The sequence below is a fragment of the Urocampus carinirostris genome, chromosome 12, assembly GCF_059441175.1.
Source record: "Urocampus carinirostris isolate Australia breed hairy pipefish chromosome 12, RoL_Ucar_1.0, whole genome shotgun sequence".
Classification (NCBI taxonomy): Eukaryota; Metazoa; Chordata; class Actinopteri; order Syngnathiformes; family Syngnathidae; genus Urocampus; species Urocampus carinirostris.
The window spans coordinates 15908308-15929188 of record NC_142360.1 but is presented as its reverse complement, the minus strand read 5'-3'; the positions used below and the strand labels follow the sequence as shown (position 1 = coordinate 15929188).

The 20881-nt window shown below is 38.2% G+C and overlaps 1 protein-coding gene and 1 non-coding gene across 4 annotated transcripts in view; one reads left to right on the top strand and one right to left on the bottom strand.

Annotated features, from left to right (window-relative positions):
• Window positions 1-1792: 1792 nt before the first annotated feature.
• Window positions 1793-1874, bottom strand: trnal-aag (transfer RNA leucine (anticodon AAG)). The gene has a single exon. It is a non-coding gene; the product is annotated as a tRNA-Leu (tRNA).
• Window positions 1875-6814: 4940 nt separating this feature from the next.
• LOC148355077 (N-acetyllactosaminide beta-1,3-N-acetylglucosaminyltransferase 3-like) overlaps window positions 6815-20881 on the top strand; it is a 30817-nt gene continuing 16750 nt past the window's right edge. The window contains exons 1-2 of one of the 3 annotated variants that reach the window (XM_088349243.1): window positions 6815-6875; window positions 14424-15234. In XM_088349243.1, coding sequence (XP_088205369.1) covers window positions 14434-15234 — 801 coding nt within the window. In that variant the 5' untranslated portion in view covers window positions 6815-6875; window positions 14424-14433. Of the gene's footprint in view, window positions 6876-14420; window positions 19483-20881 lie in introns of those variants that run through there. The other 2 variants (XM_088349241.1, XM_088349242.1) reach the window with 2 other exon arrangements.

Sequence of the window (20881 nt, the reverse complement as noted above, 5' to 3'; positions counted from 1 at the left end):
GTGATTGTGACAGAAACTAGTTCAGACGATTGAACAACCGTGTTCTAGTGCCAACAGTGTGGTACCAATCAACTGTACCATTGGAGCTTGGTTTCGAACACCAGTCGGTGTGAGACAAGGCTGCATTCTCTCTTTAACTTTATTCAACATCTTCCTGGAGAGGGTCATGTCCGAAGCTCTGGAGCAACATGAAGGTAGAGTCAGAATTGGGGGACACAACATCACTAACCTCCGTTATGCTGATAATATCGCCAGATTGGCTAGAGACAAACAAGAACTAAAAAGATCTGTTCAATAGCCTGGACAAAGCATCAACCCAGTATGGACATGGAATTTAGAGAAAAACAAAAGTAATGACCAACAATCCCCAAGGTTTCACCACAAACATTCCCATCAACCACAGAGAGCTAGACCAAAATTTAAATAGACCAAATTTAAATATCTTGGAGCTGTCGTATCAGAAGAGGGGTCCGAACCAGAAGTCATTGCCAGAATAGCTCCAACCACAGCTGCACTTGCCAGACTTAAACCCATCTGGAGAGGGACAAGAACGTAGCAGTGACATCAGAGATCAGACTCATGCAAGAACTGGTTATTTTCATCTTCATCTGCGCTTGCGAGACATAGACTCTCACAACAAAACTGGAAACGAAAATCCAGACCTTGAATATGTGATGCTACTGGAAACTTCTAGGCATCAGCTACTTAGCCCATGTGACAAACAAAACGGTGTGCAACACCATCAGAGGGCACAATGGACCCTTCTAAGACCCGTTGTCAACTGTGCTACAGAAAATTTAGTGATATGGTCATGTCACAAAATCATCAGGACTGACCAAGATAATTCTCCAGGGCACAGTCTAAGGGGGCAGGAGGAGAGGAAGACCGAAAAAGAACTGGGCCGACAACATTAAGGAATGGACTGGCGCCAACTTTTCCACGACCCAAGAACAGGCTAAGGACCGTCAACAGGGGAGAAGGCTGTCCAGAGTTGCGTCCTCATTGGTGCCCCGATGACGGTTGAGGGGTCTGTGAACTGGGATGTATAAATTATACTGTATATTATATACACATACTTTGTGAATTATATTAGTTTTTTTTAAACTGCTGCTGCTTAATTATTACATATTTTCATTGCACTATTGTTAGAATGCACTATTCTTCATTGCTTTATTCTTATTATTATCATTATAACTTTGGCCAGTTTTTCTAATTATATTAATTAATAATTAATAATTAATTTTTTGCCCATTCATCCTGATAGTCTTCTATCTTCAAAGGTTCTATCATAGCACATGATTTACCCTAGAGTGCAATGTTTAATCTCTTTGCATACAATGTCTCACAACATTGAAAGCAATGGCAATAAAAACAATTCTAATTCTAAAGTGGCATGCCAGATCCTGACAGTTAGAGTTAGCTTGCTAACACAATCACTAATTCTATTTTTGGGACTGTGGTGTCTGGCTTATCAAAAACCCTTGTCTCACTATCGCCGTCGGTCATGAGGCAAGAGAACGGCATACCTTTAACCCTTCCTGAGCAGATGCTCAACACAGTAATACGCTGCGTAGTAATCTTATTATTTTTGTCGGTTAAGGTAAAATTTCGGTGGAAGAACTGTCTGCTATGATTATTTATTCGCATTTCCGTTTGATTACATATGTTTTATACCGCAAACTTAACAATAAGAGGATATGTGTGACAGAATTTCTTGAGGCTTTACTCAAGACCTACTAAAGTATACGTACTAAATTGTGAACACATCTGCCATTTACATCGTATAAATGCCTGGCAGCGATGGGATTCGAACCCACGCCTCCGAGGAGACTGGAGCCTTAATCCAGCGCCTTAGACCGCTCGGCCACGCTACCACGCCTGTCTATGGCCAGTTGACAATCAGATGACGTTCATCCTCTTTTTTGAAGCCCGTCATCTGTGGATACCTGAAAGAAGTATGTCCATCCATCAATTGTCTGCAATGCTTAACCTTAGTAGGGTCGCAAGGGTGCTGGAGCCCATCCCAGCCGTCTTCGGGCAGTGGGCAGGGGACACCCTGAACTGATTGCCAGCCAATCCCAGGGCACACAGAGACAGACCACTCACTCGCTCATTCACACTTAGGGACAATTTGGACCGGCCAATTAACCTAACATGCATGTTTTTGGAATGTGGGAGGAAACTGAAGTGCCCGGAGGAAACCCACGCAAGTACAGGGAGCACATGCAACTCCACACAGGAAGGTTTGATCTCTTGACCTCAAAACTGTGCTGCACACGCGCTAACCACTGTGCCTCTGTGCTGCCCAACTTCAATTCAGTTCACACGATTAAAATTGAGGGTGCAAGGGAATGAGATGCCAGTCACATACTCAACACTACCAATATTCTTGAGACTCCTTGTGATTAAGGGCGACACAAATACACACGACTTGACTAATATTCACCGTAAACTATAAAAAATTATATTTTTGAAGTTTAATGAGAGATAACTTAAACAATTATGAATATCACCATTTTATTTATTTTTTCATTGTATATTTGTATATTTCTATTCAGGCGCCTTCTCTTCCTGGGCAGCACGGCTGTGCAGTGAATAGCGCGTGTGCGGCACAGTTCTAAGGTATTGGGAACCTCCTGTGTGGGTTCAAATCCAGCTACCGGACTTACTGTGCGGAGTTTGTATGTTCTCCCCGTGCTTGCGTGGGTTTCCTCCGGGCACTCAAGTTTCCTCCCACACTCCAAAGACATGCATTTCAGGTGGATTGGCCGGTCCAAATTGTCCCTAGGTGTGAATGAGCGAGCGAGTTGTCTGTCCCTGTGTGCCCTGCGATTGGCTGGCAACCAGTTCAGGGTGTCCTCTGCCCACTGCTCGATGATTGCTGGGATGGGCTCCAGCACCCCGCGACCCTACTGAGGATAAGCGGTGCAGCTAATGAGATGAGATGAGATATTTCTATCATGAAATGTTAGGCAAAATGTGAAGCAATCAGGAGAGGCAGGTGAGGCACGTGAGGACCTGCCTCGCTCGACTGCACATCACTGAGTGTGGTTGAAAACCATCTTCGCTTCTGTAAACAACTTGACAATTCAACCCGATAAGTCACATTTGTTTTGTCGGTTTGAGTGAATAAGACAAGAACAAAATATAATGTTTTCAAAACTGTTTAACATTTTTGAGTCATGAGTCAAACCAGGACTGGCCCAAGCCCTTATGGGGCCCTGAGCAAAACTCGATTTGGGGCCCCCTATTACTTGATAATTTGCATACCTACTAGAACTCATTCCATGTTCAACTCCAGGGGTGGGCAACTATTTGGAGTCAGGGGCCCGCATGTGACATGTTATGCTTCTTTTTAAATAGATTAGTTCATCTAATTGGTTTCCAAACGACCACAATTAGAGCAAATAGTATACTAGGTCCCTGTTTCAAGCACGTCATTTGTTTTTCAGTTTTGAAGTATTACTGTAGGTTTTTTTAGAATAGTGTTTCTGAAGTCAGATTTTCATTGAAGTTCTGTAGGTTTTTTGTCGCGTTACTGTAGTTTTATTTTTGTACTATTTTTATAGTATTTCGAAAGACATTTTTATGTAGTATATCCATAGTCGTATTTTTTAGTATTTCTCTAGTTCTTTTGTTGTATTTTGAAAGTAGATTTTTTTTTGTGGTATATCTGTAGTATGTTAATAGTATTTTGTATTATTACAGTAGTACTATGATCAAAGTATGTTTGTAGTATTACTGTAGTATTATTTATTTTTTGTAGTATTTTGTAGTATTTCCATATAAAAATGTTTGTTGTGTATCTTGAGTATTTCTGTAGTATTTATGTAGTACAGTGTTATTGTAGTTTTTTTTTGTAGTATTTTTGTGATCATTTCAAAGGAGATTTTTTGTAGTATATCGTTGTATTTCGTCATATTTCCATATAGGAATCTTTGTTGTATATCTCTAGTATTTCTGAAGTATTTTTGTAGTACAGCGTTACTGTACTTATATTTTTGTAGTATTTTTATGATATTTCCATAGGAGAATTTTTGTAGTATTGCTATGGGTGTAATTTGCAGTATTTCTGTTGTAAACTTCTCGCAGTGGTATTTTTGTAGTAATCTTCCTCTAGTAGTTTTTTATATCATAGTATTTATGTATTTGTATTTTTTTAGTATTTCAGTAGAAGTATAATTGATAATTTCCAAAGCAATATCTTAGTAGTTTTTTTTGGTAGTATTTCCATTGTAGCATTTTTTTCATATACCTTTAGTATTTTTGTAATATTACTGTAGTTGTCTTTTTGTAGTATTTTGGAGTAAATAATTATGTAGTAGTATTTTGTAATAAAGAATTTTTGTAGTAGTTCTGTACTATTTATTCATTTTATTCATTCATTCATTTTCAAAATGAAAGCAAAATAAAATTTGAGGTCCCTGTTTTTAAGCCCTTTATTTGATAATTTAGTTTTGTAGGTATTGTGTAGTATTTTTTTTTATTTCTGTTTTGAGTGGACACCCGAAGTGACAATGGGGACAATGTTGGCACTAAAAAAGGTAACCACTCTTGGGGGCCCCCTAGTGGTTTTGGGGCCTTAAGCGCCTCTTATCCCGCTTATGCCTCAGGTCGGCTCTGAGTCAAAAATCCCTGAACAGTTGTTACACACAGCCCAAAACAAAATCGGGAAATTGCCACATGTTCTGAGTCATACAGTTGTGACTCAACTTCTCCTTTATCCCACCATGTTTCTTCTTTTCCTGCGATCACCAGATAAAGTCCCGTAATGCTTCCTATGATAATTATTTTCTGGCTTAAGGTTCGCTCTTGTTTTTAATTACACAAACAGAATTTAACCACTAGATGTTGCTGTACTACAGACCAAAAGGAAGAATACGGTACAAACTGCGGGGACTCAAAGTGTCCAAAAATCACTATTTTTCTTTATTTTGTCCAATCTTTAGCAAGATGCAGCAGCACGATGGTGGAGTATTATAACAGGTCCGTCTCATTGGTTCTCACCATTCCGTCCCAATAACAAGCTGCGACCTAAATCGAGAAAACAAAAATCAATTCCTTAAATCCAACCACCTATTAAAAGAAATTCCAAATATGAGTCGCGTGAATATATTTATCATTTCTAACTTGATTAAACAAAAGACTGTTATTATCGCAGTCCATATTTTGTAATGTAACTAGTGTACATGTGTTGTGTAGTGTTTGAATGTTACATGGGTGCCTTCAAGGCTAAGTGAGTGATTCATGCCTAATTCATTCTTTTACTTCCAAGTGAGTGTTTTCTCTTTGCAAGCTCTTGCAAGTTGTTGCATGCTTATCTGTCTGCTCAATAAATGTCTCCTTCCCCGCAAGCCAGGCAGTGACTTAACGTGATGTTAGTTTCTCGTGAGGCTCAGTCCAAGAACTAATGTCATATTGCTGTCTCTCTAAACTTTTGGCCCAAACAAAGAGAAAACTAATCAGAGAAGCAACCAAGAGGTGATGATGCCATTGGATGAACTCCAGGCACACACAGCTGAAGTGAGGCAATCCGTGCATAAAACAACTATATGGTCGAACTCTGCATGAATCTGCCCTTTATGGAAGATGAGACCAAATTTGAACTTTTTGGGCTGAATGCAGAGTATTTTTGCACATCACCCTGAAAACACCATCCCCACTGTCAGACGTGGTGCGCAAGATGTGCTTTTATGTGCATTTATTCTACAGGGACTTGGGAGATTGTTAGATTAGATGGGAAGATGGATGGAAAGTTCACCTTCTATGAGGACGGCAATTCTAAACATAAAGCAAAATCTACAATGGAGTGGTTTAAAGCTCACAATATAACGATGTTAGACCAGTTCAGACCTCGATCCTATTGAGGATTTGTAAAAAGAACTGAAAAATGCTGTTCACAAACAATCACCATCAAATCTTTTGGAACTTGAGCTGTAATTTGGGGAAAAATTAGCACATTTTTATGTTTTAAGATGTGCAACGCTTATAGAGACATACCCCAAAAGACCTTTAAAATAAATGCGCTAGCCCAGGGACGCTAGAAAAAGCACTCTCTCACTGGGTCGAACTAGTAGGAGAAGGAGAGTGAAAAAAATAGAGAGACATACAGACATACAAACAGATCAAAAAGAGAGATAGACAGAGAGCAAAAGAAAGAAAAATAGAGACAGACAGAGAGATGAAGAGAGAGAAAGAGAGAAATAATGGAGATGAAAGGGAGACAGAAAAAAAGATTGGCAGAGAGAGAATGAGAGAAAATAGAGAAAATGAAAAAAGAGGGATGTACACATAAGGAAAGAGAGAAAAGAGCAATGGATAGAAAGAAAGAGAGATGGACAGAGAGAGAGACAGAGAAAGAGAAAGAGAAAAAAAGGCAAACAGACTAAGAAAGGACAGATAAAAAGGAAAGAGAAAGAGAAAAGAGATGGAGAGAATGCAAGAAAAAAGAGTACAACAGATGGAGAAAAAAGGCCGAATGAAAGAGAAGCAAGAGAATAGAGACGGACAAAGAGAGAAATTTAGAAGAAAGTAGAGAAAGATAGGACAGAAAGAGTCAGAAAGAGAGGGGGGAAAGAGACGAAAAAGAAAGATAACGAGAGGGAAAGAGTAAAAAAAGAGAAATAGTGTTAGAAAGAGAGACAATAGAAACAGAGAGAAGAACAAGAAAGACAGGACGCAAAAGAGACAAGGAAAGACAGAGATAGAAAGAGAGAGAGAGAGAAAGTAAGAGAAAGAAAGTCATTTGGCCACGCCCTGCGCTCGCGCTCCCGCCGCCTCCGGACTTTGGTCGTTGTTGCGGTCCAGCGCGCGCCCTGTCGCGTGCACGCGCGCAGACAAACATCCGCAGTCACGCCGGTGAGAGCCCTCGCAATGTAAGATTTTCATTTCTTATTACTATTTTTGGCGTACAAATATTGTTTTGTGTATTTATTTATTTGGTTTGTTTGTTTCTTTTTACTGCGTAAAAAGTTAGGTTCCTCTAAAAGAACGACACATTTTCGAAGTTGAAAACAGAATTAAGTACATTATTTATGAATTCTATTCTATTATTAATTTTATTGTTTTAAACCATGGTGGGCAGTGGGGGGGACGCGAGCCTGGAAACAAATACGGTTCATTTCCAAAGTTGAACACTTTTAAAGTCCAAATAAGTCATGCTGGCCACATTTAGACTTTTTTCATGTAGTTTGTTCCTTATAGTTTTTTTTCCATATAGTCGGTAGAATTTATGAATTGTATATATATGTCTTTTGTTGGAGTTCATATTCAATTATGTTAGCTTTAAGAAATAGACTTATTCCTTGCAAACAAATAACAAATCTGTATATGTATTAAGCTTTACAGTAACATTGATCTTTTTATCATATTTATTCCTTAAAAATGATGTATTTTCATTTTGTATATTATTAAAAATTAATTGTATGTATTTTTTTGGTTTATTCTTGTTTTATTCATTTTTTAATTAGATTTTTTATATTTATTATTTTATTTTCCATTTTTTTTATATAATTTTTCATTTTTTATGTTCTTACTTTATTATTATTATTATGATTAATATGTAATTATTCATTTGAGTGTAATTATGTATTTTTAATGTTTTGAAAGGATAAATACATTAATTTGAAAAAAGGATATTTTGTAACAAACGTTCATTTTCACCTTTTTTCAAATTGATACACTAAGCTCTCAATCATGTATTAGTTTTGATACCAGTAACATGGACCAATACTACTTAAAATTCTCTCTATCCCTCTTTACATTTAATACAAATTTTATTGACAGGTTTAGTCAATCCACCAGTCAACATATAAAAATAAACAACTGTTCCAAAATAAAACAATCAAATTCCATCAATGAAGTGACAGGAACAGAGACGAAAGATAGCAAGGCTTGAATACCAACAAAATAATTTTCAATTAAAATAATTCATTTTTTTAAATACCTATAAATTGTAGTTACTGATTTGAATGATCAATCGGTGTAAAATTGTGTTAAATTACTTAACCATATTGCAAATCAAAGCCCCAGTGTGTAATATTCGACCACTGGATGGCACTGTTGACAAATCCAAATGACAACAAATGCCACAGAAAGCAGCAAGATGTCAGACAAACATGTCGGAAACCTTCGGTAGGGCTTCCACTATTTTAAATAACTACAAATTTCTCAACTTATGATTTTTTATTTGTATAACATAGGCATGATAGTGGGCACCACGGTGGCGCAGTGGTTAGCGCGAGTGTGGCACAGTTGAGGTAATGAAATCAACCATTCCTTTGTGGAGTTTGCACGTTTTCCCCGTGCTTGCGTGGGTTTCCTCCGGGCACTCCGGTTTCCTCCCACATTCCAAAAACATGCATTTCAGGTTCATTGGCCGGTCCAAATTGTCCCTAGGTGTGGATGAGCGAGTGAGTTGTCTGTATAAGATAGCTGGGATGGGCACCAGGACCCCCGCGACCCTACTGAGGATAAGCGGTGCAGATAATGGATGGATGGTATTGTATGTATTTTTTGCCCTGTAATCAAATAAATGTTTTGAGCTTTTTTACTAAATAAAAGCTTTTTCTACAACTAGGAGGCACTAAATATTACTCACTGTCCCTGTAAACGCGGGGGAGCAGCTACATGGAAATGCACAAGATTATTCTCACGTTTCATGCACTGCACGAGCTATCGAAGTGGCATTAGGTTCAAGGTTCATTTCAGTACGGAACTAAGATAGGATAGCTAGTTTCAATGACAAATTTATGATACTTGAGCGATGCCAACGCATTGTAAATATATTTTTTCTTCTTTATTGAAACTGAAACACGAGCTGAGCAATTTAATAAACACTTTTCATCGAATGTGACTCCTCCCCAAATGTTATGGTTTCACACATCATACGATATAATTAATTTGTGCTCCTTTCGGAAAAGATGCGCTTCCGTGTGCTGTTTAGGGTTAGGCCGGCCCCTGTTGATTTGTGATCTCGGTTTTATTTGCCCATTTGTGTTTTTTATTGGCTGTTGGTGGTGGGTGAGAATAGGATTTAGTCCTGCTGGAAAATAGGGAGAGGTCAGAAGCATGTCATGGTTTGTTGTTTTCCACAAAGATTTTAATGAAATGTTTGCCTTTCTTTCATGTTCCAATGTAATTGTCTTGGTTGCAAATATTGACATATCAGTAGAGGAACATACTGAATTAAAATGAAATCTTATTGAACAGTCAAGTGTTTTTTTTCCCTTTCCAAGTGTTAACCATTTTTTTTTTACTTAAAACAAGTTACATTATAGTAGAAGAAGGGTCTCCAACCTGCCCTCTGAGGACAGCTGAGCTGCCCGCGCATGTGTCCTGGAAATATCCCATGCACTAGGACATTGTGATTTTCTAGTAAATTGATTTTTTCGGGGGGTAGACTGAGTCAAAATTACCCTGCTTCCTACCTTTCTCTCTTCTCTTTCTTTCTCTTTCCCCTCCCTCTCTTTCTTTTTCTCTCGTTTTCCCTTTTCTTTCTGTCCTTCTTTTTCTTTCTCTCTCCCTTTTTCTCTCCCACTCTTTCTTTCTTTTTCCCTTTTTCTCTCTCTCCTCTTTCTACTTGCAATAAGTAACCTGGTAATAACATAGTGACAATATATTAATTAGTACAAAATAAGTTATTATTTGTATATCAAGGTAGATGCCCTTTGGACCAATGAGTAGCAAAAAGTAGCTCTCAGTTTGAAAATGGTTGGAGGCCCCTGTAGTAGAAAGTATTTATAGAATAGCACAATTATTATTCTGAGTGTTTTTGTTTCTTATTTGACTATTTCTTACATTTATTTTCACAATATTGTATCCTTAATTAAAGTTGGCAATGTCATGATGACTGATTAGCATCACCTGTGCCCGCTGGTTGGCGTCAGCCCCTGCGGGCTACCGGATTGGTTCCCTGCCCTTTTTAAGCCCAGTCCTTTCACTCCCCTGTTGTCAGTCCATCAGCGAACCTCTGTTTCTACAAGGCAAGCACTTTGACTCTGACTCCCGTCGGTCCCGCTTTTTGCACCCGTTTTTCCACCTGTCCGTTCCTGATCTCCTCGTTTGTCTCCGGCTACGACCATGTTTGCGCTCCCGTCCCGGCTTACGACTCGTTTTTGATTCCGACCACATTTTTGCTCTCCTGTCCCCTGTCCTATCGACCTGTTTTTCCCGTCCTCGACACCGCCATCTCCCGCTCCGGAAGATCCACTTCCGTATTGTGAACACGATGTGATTGTGTGAGCGGCTTGCTTCCCGCGTCCAGCGCGCACGGGATCGCGGGCGCTGCCCTTCCTCTTTCTATCAATAAACTTGTGGTTAACGTTAGAAATTTGGGTCCTGATTCCGTTCTGCTCGTGACAGACTAACTTCAGGCACCCTAGATATGAGTTGTGATGAGAGGGAAAAAAAGCTTTACTAATAGATAATTTTGCCCATTTTACATGTTATTTGTTTAATTGTTATTTCAATGAAAAAAAAAGGTGAACTATTTACCGCAAAAAACTTGTGGTTAAAGCTACGCATTTGGGTCCTCATTCCGTACTGGTCGTGACAGACCAACTTGAGGCACCCCAGAGATGAGTTCTGATAAGAGGGAAAAAAAAAACTTTTCTAAAAGATCATTTTGCTCGTTTTTCATGATATTTATTTGTTTAATTGTTATTTCAATGAAAAAAAGGTAAACTATTTACCGCAGGGGTCTCTGAACTTTTGAGTGTATAGGTTGTAAAAAGTTTGCACCATGGCCGGAAGAAAAAAAACAGCTGATTGATAATTATTTTTTTTGTTTATGTCGATGGTTGGTTGGTTGGTTGGTTGGATCCCCTAACCACAAGGGTCATCGGGACACAATTTCCTGTGGTGTGTCTTGGGCAAGTACAGCCTGGCGTCACCCATCCCTCTCCAGGCTAACATATGTCTCCACCCGGTCTCGACCCGAGGACCTTAGAACTGATGCCTCGGCAATACATGAGAAAAATGGATACTACAAGCAATCCATTTTTCATATTTGCACGTGTTTCAAATATGCATTTACAAATAACGTTTGGTGACTCATAATTTAATGGGTATTTAGATATACAGCATGAACATTTTTTCTAGACATTTATATTTTTATTTTTTGCTTTCACAAAGGAAAAAAAGAATAGATAAACAAAATTTTCTTTAAGGAAGTAAATGGAATTAGGAGCTTTGTTAATCTCTGCCGCCATCTCCTGGTTTGTGACATCACTGCAGTTTATTCGTGATGCATGTGCAAGTAAGTGCATTTTTTAGATGTACTCAATCAAACTTTTGTTTAATTTTTTTAATTGCTTTGGGTTAGCGTTTTGTACGTGAAGCATGCCTTTTATTACTTTCACCATTTTCATGCTAAACTAACAAATAATAAAAAAAAACATGTAGAGACGAGCATGATATCACTCTCCAGCACTTACCCCGGTCCCCATTCTTTGAACCTGATGTGTTCTGCCCCGAACAGCTCTGCTTGAAGTAAGATAAAAACAGACAGGCGCCGTGGAAAATAAAACAAATATACATACATCTTACATAACATAAACCTCACGTAAAGGGAGTAGACATTATTGTCCGCTATCTTGCTGCTACGGGTACCCAAAATACTCAGAAAGGCTGGGTATACTCACCAACAATACCGTTTTAAGCGTTGGGCCTCCTGCCTTATATTGAAAATCTACTGATTTTTTTTTATATTTGAACAACAATAAAAAATTGTTTCGAGACTAGAGTATTCTCGTCTACGACTGCTTTTTCTTTGAAGCAAGACTAAGTTTTGGAGCGTGAATCATCCGCTCCTGCGATCGCATTCGGTTTCAGTTTTGGTAAAAGGTTGACACAAGCGCCTGTTTTTTTTTTTTTTTTTTTAAATATTCTGGAAATATTATTGTACTTCGACCACATTTTATAGTCAAAACGTAGGCATGCATGCAAACGCATACATGAGAGCAGATTCCCCCAAAAGTGCATGTGCACAGGACGGGTTCATATGACCAAATACTCTTCACTGCTCATATTGGGGGCTCCATTTTATAAGGAGGCACGGCAACACGTATGACTTTCCATCACACACCCTCTGCTGTAGCAGGAGAGCATTCTCGCATTCTCGCCAGGTCACCTCATGTCTGCGCTTTCGCTGACGTCAGCATGGCTATTTGGAGAATCTACTATTTAGTGAGTCTTTGTGAGCTCTCGATGGTGAAAAATAGATGGTGAAAAATAATAAATAAAAAATAAGACATTTTAAAAAGTGTTAGGGTTAGAGTTAGGGTGAGGGTTTGTGTTAGGGTTAGGGTTAGATAATTAAAAATTAAAAATTAAAAATTAAAAATTAAAAATTAAAAATTAAAAATTAAAAATTAAAAATTAAAAATTAAAAATTAAAAATTAAAAATTAAAAATTAAAAATTAAAAATTAAAAATTAAAAATTAAAAATTAAAAATTAAAAATTAAAATCTAAACCTAAACCTAACCCTAACCCCAACATAAACCCTAAGCCTAAGCCTAACCCTAACCCTCACCCTATTTTAATTTTTAAATTTTTTATTCTTTATCTATTTTTTATATTTTATTTTATTTATCCAACCCTAACCCTAACCCTAACCACAACACAAACCCTAACCCAAACCTTAATCATAACCCTAACCCTAACCCTAACCACAACACAAACCCTAACCCAAACCTTAATCATAACCCTAACCCTAACCCTAACCACAACACAAACCCTAACCCAAACCTTAATCATAACCCTAACCCTAACCCTAACCCTAACCACAACACAAACCCTAACCCAAACCTTAATCATAACCCTAACCCTAACCCTAACCCTAACCATAACACAAACCGCCTTTTTTATTTCACAGAAACAAATAAGCTATACACAGTTTTTACTGTCTGAAAAACAGAATAATAAACACTAATTGATAATGAGTTACTCATTTACTTAACACTCTTTACAATCGGTTAATGTAAATAAAGGAACTCGGTAATATTCTTAAAGAATATGAGAATTAAACAGTTTAGATTTGCTTAACAAAAATTACCGAAGTACCCTGAATGCACCATCATCTGTTCTGGGCTTGGTCAAAATCAATGGGATCGAACATTACCCAAGCATTCTTTTGAGTTTTTTGAGGCCCCATTTTGGAATTAACTGAACACACAAAAGGATTACATCTGCTGCTTGTATACAAAATGTTTTGTTTAAAAAACATCCCGAGAGATAATGCTAAACAATAGAACATCGTTTTGTCAACATCTAGTTTCAGGTCATTCTTCCCTCAAAAAGCAAACATTTACACTTTAGAGATATGGGAAGATATACTCACAGGTAATATAATACCACTCAAAGCAATAAATCGTTAGTTTTTTAAAATTTTATTTCAGTTTTTTCGTTACATAGTTGATGAATAAAAAAATTAAAAAATGGAAATGTCTTCTTTACACGATAGCAACAAAATTACTTTTAGCATGTAAAAAATCGACCAAATGTATTAAAATGCAATTGCAAATTTAATTTTCATTGCAATTGAATGCACTGAAGCGTCACATGCACTCCCCCAAGAGTCCAAAATGGTAATTAATTCAAACTCTCCCTAAACCTATACTTTTTCCGTATTAGTGTATTTTATGTCCTTACTACTTTCATTTCTCATGGTAATTTTAAAATAGAATATTTCATATTGTTAATTAAGATGCCTGACAATTTAAAACTTAAAACTTAAAAAGGGACAGTGTTTATCACTTATCCACAAGATGTCACTGTATCGTGCAATACGAACAAAAAGAATGCTAAAACGCACAAGGAAGAATACAGACTACGGAGACTTGAAGTGACCAAAACGCACCATTTTTCCTATTATTTTTCTCCCAGCCTTTTTTTAAGTTTTGGGTAACTGTCGCAGAAAGATGGCTAACAATTATGTCACCTTCCTTTAGGTGAAGTTAGTGTATTGTAAAATAAATGTTAATTTCTTCTAACTACGAGTATTTAAAAAGGTTTTTTTTTAATCTAATATTTTTGGATCATTAATTTATTTTAATATCACGAGGCCCCAAATAACAAACATCGTGTCTCCTAAGATGTAAAAAAAAGGAGCAAACCCCTATCCCTCAAAAAAACGGCCTCTAGAGGGATGGGCGCCACCAAGCTGTACTTGCCCATGACACACCACAAGAAATGGTGCCCTTAGGACCCTTGTGCCTAAGGAATCTGCGAACCATAAACCGGAATGTAAATGAATGCAACTTTCTCGACCTACGAGTATTTAAAAAAATGCATGTCTATGTTATAGTTCATGTATTTTGCTTATTATTTAAATCAATTACTGTATTTTATAATAAATGAAATGTTTTAATCGCTAGGGGGCACTAAATAAATAAATAAATCATCCACTTTTCCCTCCAGCAGATTTCAAAAGATGATCCGCTTGAGGGCTCGAACTTGCTTGCTGCTCGGAAGTCTAAGTCTGCTGGTCATCCATCTCCTTCTTCTCAATCATGACCTGAAGAACTTTCGCCTCAGAGCAATTCACAAAGATGATCGTGTTGGTGTTACAAAAGCCGCCATACAGATCACCAACCAGACGTCAGCTCAGCTCAGGCAAGTTTGTCATCAAAACACGTCCGTGGCCAAGATCCCTGGGTTGGACGCTTTACCCATTAGTATCAAAAACTTTCTGTATTATCGTCACTGCCGCCATTTCCCGATGCTTCTGGACCTTCCTTGGAAATGCGGCGGAGTCGATCATTCTGGGGATGTTTTCCTCCTCTTGGTCATCAAAACCTCTCCTGCTAACTATGAAAGACGAGAGGTTCTACGCAAGACCTGGGCTGAGGAGAGGTCACACAATGGACTTTGGATCAGACGGGTCTTCCTTTCAGGTACAACAGATCATGGCTTTGAGAAAATCAGGCTGAACAAGCTCCTTAAATTAGAGCAGCAGGAGTACAAGGACATTCTACAGTGGGATTTTAATGACTCTTTCTACAATCTCACCTTGAAGCAAGTGCTTTTCCTGGAATGGATGGAGAGGAACTGTCCCAAGGTTCGCTTTTTGTTGAATGGCGACGATGACGTTTTGGCCAACACCGACAACATGGTGGAGTACCTCACAAGCCTTAAAGACAATGTCGGAGGCAAACACCTGTTCACTGGTCATCTAATCCACAATGTGGGGCCTATTAGGGAACCTGCGAGCAAATATTACGTCCCTAATCAGGTACACGAGTCGGACTCGTACCCTCCATACTGTGGCGGCGGGGGCTTCTTGCTGTCAGGCTACACAGCGCGAGTCATATACAATATGTCCCATTCCATTACCATCCTTCCCATTGATGACGTTTACTTAGGGATGTGTCTGGCAAAAGCAGGCCTGGCACCGAGCTCTCATATGGGTGTGAAGACAGCAGGACTGCACATCCCCGCCAACAACGTGGACCCGTTCGACCCTTGCTACTATAAAGAAATGCTGCTGGTCCACCGGTTCCTCCCGGCTCAGTTGTACCTCATTTTCCACAGAATACATGACCCTGCTCTCAAATGTGGTTTACCTGAGAAGTAGGGAAGGGTTAGCGTAAACAGTACTTTTGGGGGACTTGAGTATATATGTCGATAAGTCCAAGCACAGATTCCTGTGAAATCAAACTGGGCCATGTTTTGGCTTCGAAGCGTGTCTTTCTTGATAGTGACAGTGCATAAGTAGAACAGTAGGCAATTTTCTATGGCGCATTATACGCCGACTAGAGAAATGATGTCATCTCTGGGGGCTCACTGCAGTTCCAGGGTTAAAAACCAGAAAGACTTGTACGCTACCGAGCCTAAAAATCTTTTTTATGAAGTTTTGTCACTAGAGTAAAGCGTCAAAGCTCCATAATGCTCTTTGTATGACTGTGGTGTCCCGTCACTGTTGGATGGACAATTCCGTATTGATTCAGACTATAGCTCGGCTCCACTGTATGGCTTTGATGAGTTTGATGAGTTTGATGAGATTGAAGTTTAGTAGATACTCAAAATTAGGAAAGAAGACATCACTGGACTTTGAACTTGCAAAGAGGACAGGGAGAGAAGCCAAACCTCAAATAAGATGTTCTAAAGGCCTTCCTTGAGCCCTTCATTTTATTAAATCTCCTAGTTTACAAAAGCAGAATCGCCCTATAGGGTGTGAGAATCAAAGAACGGCTATATGATTGGCTAATCGTGACAACGATGCCAACATTTCATTATGGTCAAAACAACGAAGAACAGCGTGCAATAATAGTCAAATACCCGGCATACCATGCAATCCCCTCTGTAGGTGTCCCATAATGAAAACGGAATAAATAGAATAGAATAGAATAGAATAGAATAGAATAGAATAGAATAGAATAGAATACACCTTTATTGTCATTGTTACAAAATGGGTTAACATATTGTGACAACGAAATTGGGCATGACACTCCAGTATCACACATTCACAGTGAGGTAAAAAGCCAAGAAGATAAAGTAACAGAGAAGATAAGGTTATAAAACAAGGAGGATAAGGTTATAGTGGTAATTTACACGATATTTACACAAGAAATGTTGGCATGTAGGATGTTACATACAGTTGGTATCGTAATACAGTTGGTATCCTAAGGGTTTGTGCAATTATGCATTTGGTGCAAAAATAGTCATCATAGTGCAAAAAATAGTCAACATATGCATGTATTAGATACCTGCAGGTCTAATCTCAAAATGTTGGCAACATTTTTGAGCATTACGTACAGTATTGGTACATTCAAACATCCTAACTACCAATTATTATTTTATTGTCCCCACCAGCTGTCATTTTTGTGAGATTTCAGTCCAAATTATGTTTGAATTTATCAGGCTCAAAAACAAAATTGTTACTAATATAACACAAGTACCGTACATTCATTTTTTCATCTCAAATGTAATGTATTCATTTTTATTCCATCTGGACTGTTTTTGAATAATTTAGATGTTCTATTATTTATCTAACTTTATTTATTGAAAAATATGATTTGAAGTTAATGGGCGGGATTTTATAAGCCGTGGCTCATATCTTTTTTCATTTCAGGTGAAATAATGTGCAAGGGATGGTAAAATAAGAGAGGAAGAACATAAAGTACTTTTTTATTTTTAGAGGGAAGGAGTTATTTAAAAAGATACATTAACATTTTTCTTCTCTAATTAAATGAGAGAAGTACTAAAATTGGTCGCCACTAGCACCAATATTGATTCTCTGGTGCAGAGAAATGGAAGAATATTAGTTCAAATGCAAAAGACACCCATCTCCTCTAAAGAGTGACTCACATCAACTGCATTTTTGAAACGAAAGCCGATTGCTTGCTGCTCTCGTTTCCCGGGATCAAGTCAGACACAAATAACATCCTCCATGTCTTGATTCGGATTGTTTGAATGGAGATTTTTAGTCAGTTGGTTGGAGTTGCCTATCAACAAGTACAGCATCATTTCCTGCTCTTAGTTGAGGGTAAACTACAAACAGAATGAATCAGGTTAACTTTTTCTTACAAGAAATGTTTTGGGCATTTATTTACATTCCTCAGATGTTCCTCAGATTAGGTAAACTGCCCTAGGCTGCCGTATTTTATCACAATTTTATGATATCCTGCAATCCGAAGTAGGAGGGAAAAGGTGCAGTCACGTCCCACTCTGTCACTGTGTCCAGTATCTTCACCCTTTTAAGACTAGCACACCTAGGTATTTATTGTGAGGAGGTGCTTGTGAATTGCCAACGAAGACTATAAAAATAACAATGGATTCATTGTCCGATGTAGCTGTCCAATGTATTGCCACCGAAAAAGCCTTGGATCTGTTACTAGAAACAGATCAAATGTTGCCAATGTCTTCACATTGTTGACTGAATTTGCATCATGATTCTAGATTGATGTAACTCTTCCTGACTGTTGCCTGCAGTTTATGCTCTTCCAATAGAGGTATGCACGGGGGTAGAGGGAAGATCTTAACCTCAAATGTCAATGATAAACTCGAGCATAGGCTGGGCCAGGCTTCTCTCTTGCTGTTTTTTCTTGTCCCGCAGTTTAAGCTCCGTTATGCGCTCAGCTAGCCGGTCTCTTTTTATTTTCGTCCTCCAAATCAGCAGAGAGTGGCTAAGTCCCGGAGGTCGGCGACATAATGGTAGATCGACTCACCGGGCCGCTGTCGATGCTGCCGGAGCAGCGTAGTGTCTGGAGAGATATGCAATGCAGTTTGCAAATTTCTTGCTGGGTCTGAGGCTTCGAAAGATGCCTCAGGCTATGGTTTAGCATTGTCCACCTTTGAGCATCGCTCGCGTTGAATAGCTCGATGGCTTCAATACAAGTTTCAATTGATGGGGCCACGGGACTGGCGGATCACCAGTCAGGGTGAGGAAAGGAGAAAGGGGACAAGAGTTGAAGCTCTGGAAGTAGGCATTCTTATCAAAAACCTTTTCGGTAACTGCACATTTTATGACCGACACACTTTCTTCCTCCTCCGTGCTCTCCCTCGTCCTTGAGAATTAAATATGCAAATTCAGTTTTTTTTCATGCTCGGGCCCTTAAATCAAGTTAATTTGTCGGGCTCGGTCTGGGCCTCATTACCCGCGGGCCGGGTTGAGTCAAGCTGGATTTTTTTAGGCCCGGTCGTAATTCTAAATAGGGGTAATAAACAAAGAAAAGAGAACCCATGGTAGGAGAGGAAAGAACAAACGACTGGCTTATTGACAAATGATTATTATCTTTAAAGTACATACGATGACGCACACGCTCTCTAATGATGAGTTGACACCTGCAAGTGAGGACATTTTGCACTTCCTCTTGAATCTACTTTCCACATGCCATCTCCTGCATGGTTCCTCCCACAACAGATATGAAATTAGTAAAAGGTCAAAAGGAACAAAACGTCTTCCATGTGACACAAAAATACCTCTCCATTACCCCAAGGGTTGTGATTTAAAATAAATAATGAGCTTTGTGCAAAATGTGTCACATTGGGATGATCCATTTTTTTATTTTCATGTTAGTCTACTAAGACTATCAATTTATAAGAATCATAATACAGTCAAAGGGACATCCTATATTGTTGACCACTTCATGTCGCTGTATTGTGTAGTACAACTGAAAGTGAGTGCTAAATAGCACAAAGGAATAATACAAACTACCGGTACGCTGACTCAAAGATACTGAAGAGCAGGGGTTGGTTAATCTTTTTGGGTAGATTTGGAAAGACTGGGTGGGAAAATAAACCTTTTTTTCCCTTTTTTTGCATCTGCCAATACATTCTCAAATCTGATACTTTGTTAATAAATCATCAGAAACATCTACTTTTTATCGTTAAATTTTTACCATTTTAACTATATTTACGTAAAAGGACACACAAAGGGACAAGAGTGGCACCAACTCAACAATTTATTACAATTATTATAATTCTCTCAGTTTCTTTCTCTCTCTCTCTCTCTCTCTCTCTCTCTCTCTCTCTCTCTCTCTCTCTCTCTCTCTCTCTCTCTCTCTCTCTCTCTTCTCTCTCTCTCTCTCTCTCTCTCTCTCTTTCTCTCTCTCTCTCTCTCACTGTCTCTCTCTCTCTGTCTCCCTCCATCTCTCTCCCTCCATCTGTCTCTCCTTCTTCCTCTCTCTTTTAATATCTGTCTCTCTTTCTTACTCTTATACTCTCTCTTTTTTCTCTCTCTTTTTTGTTCTCCCTCTCTCTTCCTCACTGTCTCTTTCTTTCTCTTTGACACCCCTGTTTTAATGCAATCTTATTACATATTTCCTCTAATGATGCTTCCCTTTTGTCAAAATAGACAAATAACACCTAGCACATACTTGTTGTTCTTTCCATCACCTACTTGTTTGGTGTTTCTTGGAGTAGGTTTACTAATGAATGGAATTGTGCAATCTGGCATTCACCGACTCATCTATGTTTCCATCCAATTAAACAATTGATAGGCTGAAATGTATGCATCAGCAAAACCGGTCACTGTTTTCGTGTTTAGCATTGATGTATTACCAGATCATGCCTATAATTTCAGCAGGAAATTCTACAACACAGAATAAGTTTGAGTTTGAATGTTACAGTTGGGTGTGGTGATTTTCTTTCATTTCATTATTTGGTTTCATGATAAAATGTTCGACCAATTTACAATAATCCTTCGCTACAACGTGGTTTACTCTTCACGATTTTGCTACAGATTTTCATCATGCAGCGTGTTTTGCATTCTGATTGGCCATATAGTCTCCCTTCTTACTATTATTTGATGGTATAGTAGTTCATGGTAAAAGATAATATACAATATTCTTTTATGTTAAACACATGGTCCAGCCTATAAAAGGGGTTGTTTTGGGGTTTCGAGGCATAATGGACTATTTTATTGTATAATAATTGTTAAAAACAAAACAAAAAACCAAAGGTTTCTTCTCAAACTTTGCCTATTTCGGGTTCTTCTTTAAACATAACTTTGATAAACGAGGGATTACTGTAAGAGATATACAAGCACTGCGCAGCAGTAGAATGCAATTAGATTTTTTCTTTGTTGCTGACAGTGATTAACCTCTTTTTGTCTCGTGTCCAAAATGAATCATAGTGTTATTTAGATATTTATATACTGTATGTGAAGGGGCATCTTTTTACATTTATTGTAAATATATTTTTATAGATTTGTTTACTGGTACTTTTGCATTTTTATCTTAAGTTAAGATAATGTTTTTTTAAACTATTAGTAGGAATATTAAATGAGCATTTGAAAGGTTGTTCAATGAAGGGGAATTGATTTAAATTGAAATCTGTCATGTTTTTATTCACTAGGCAGAAGTGGCAGAAGGTTCTGAATATTGCTGAAAAAAAACCCCTTAAAAATAAAAGTCAGGAGACTGCATATTCTCTTAACT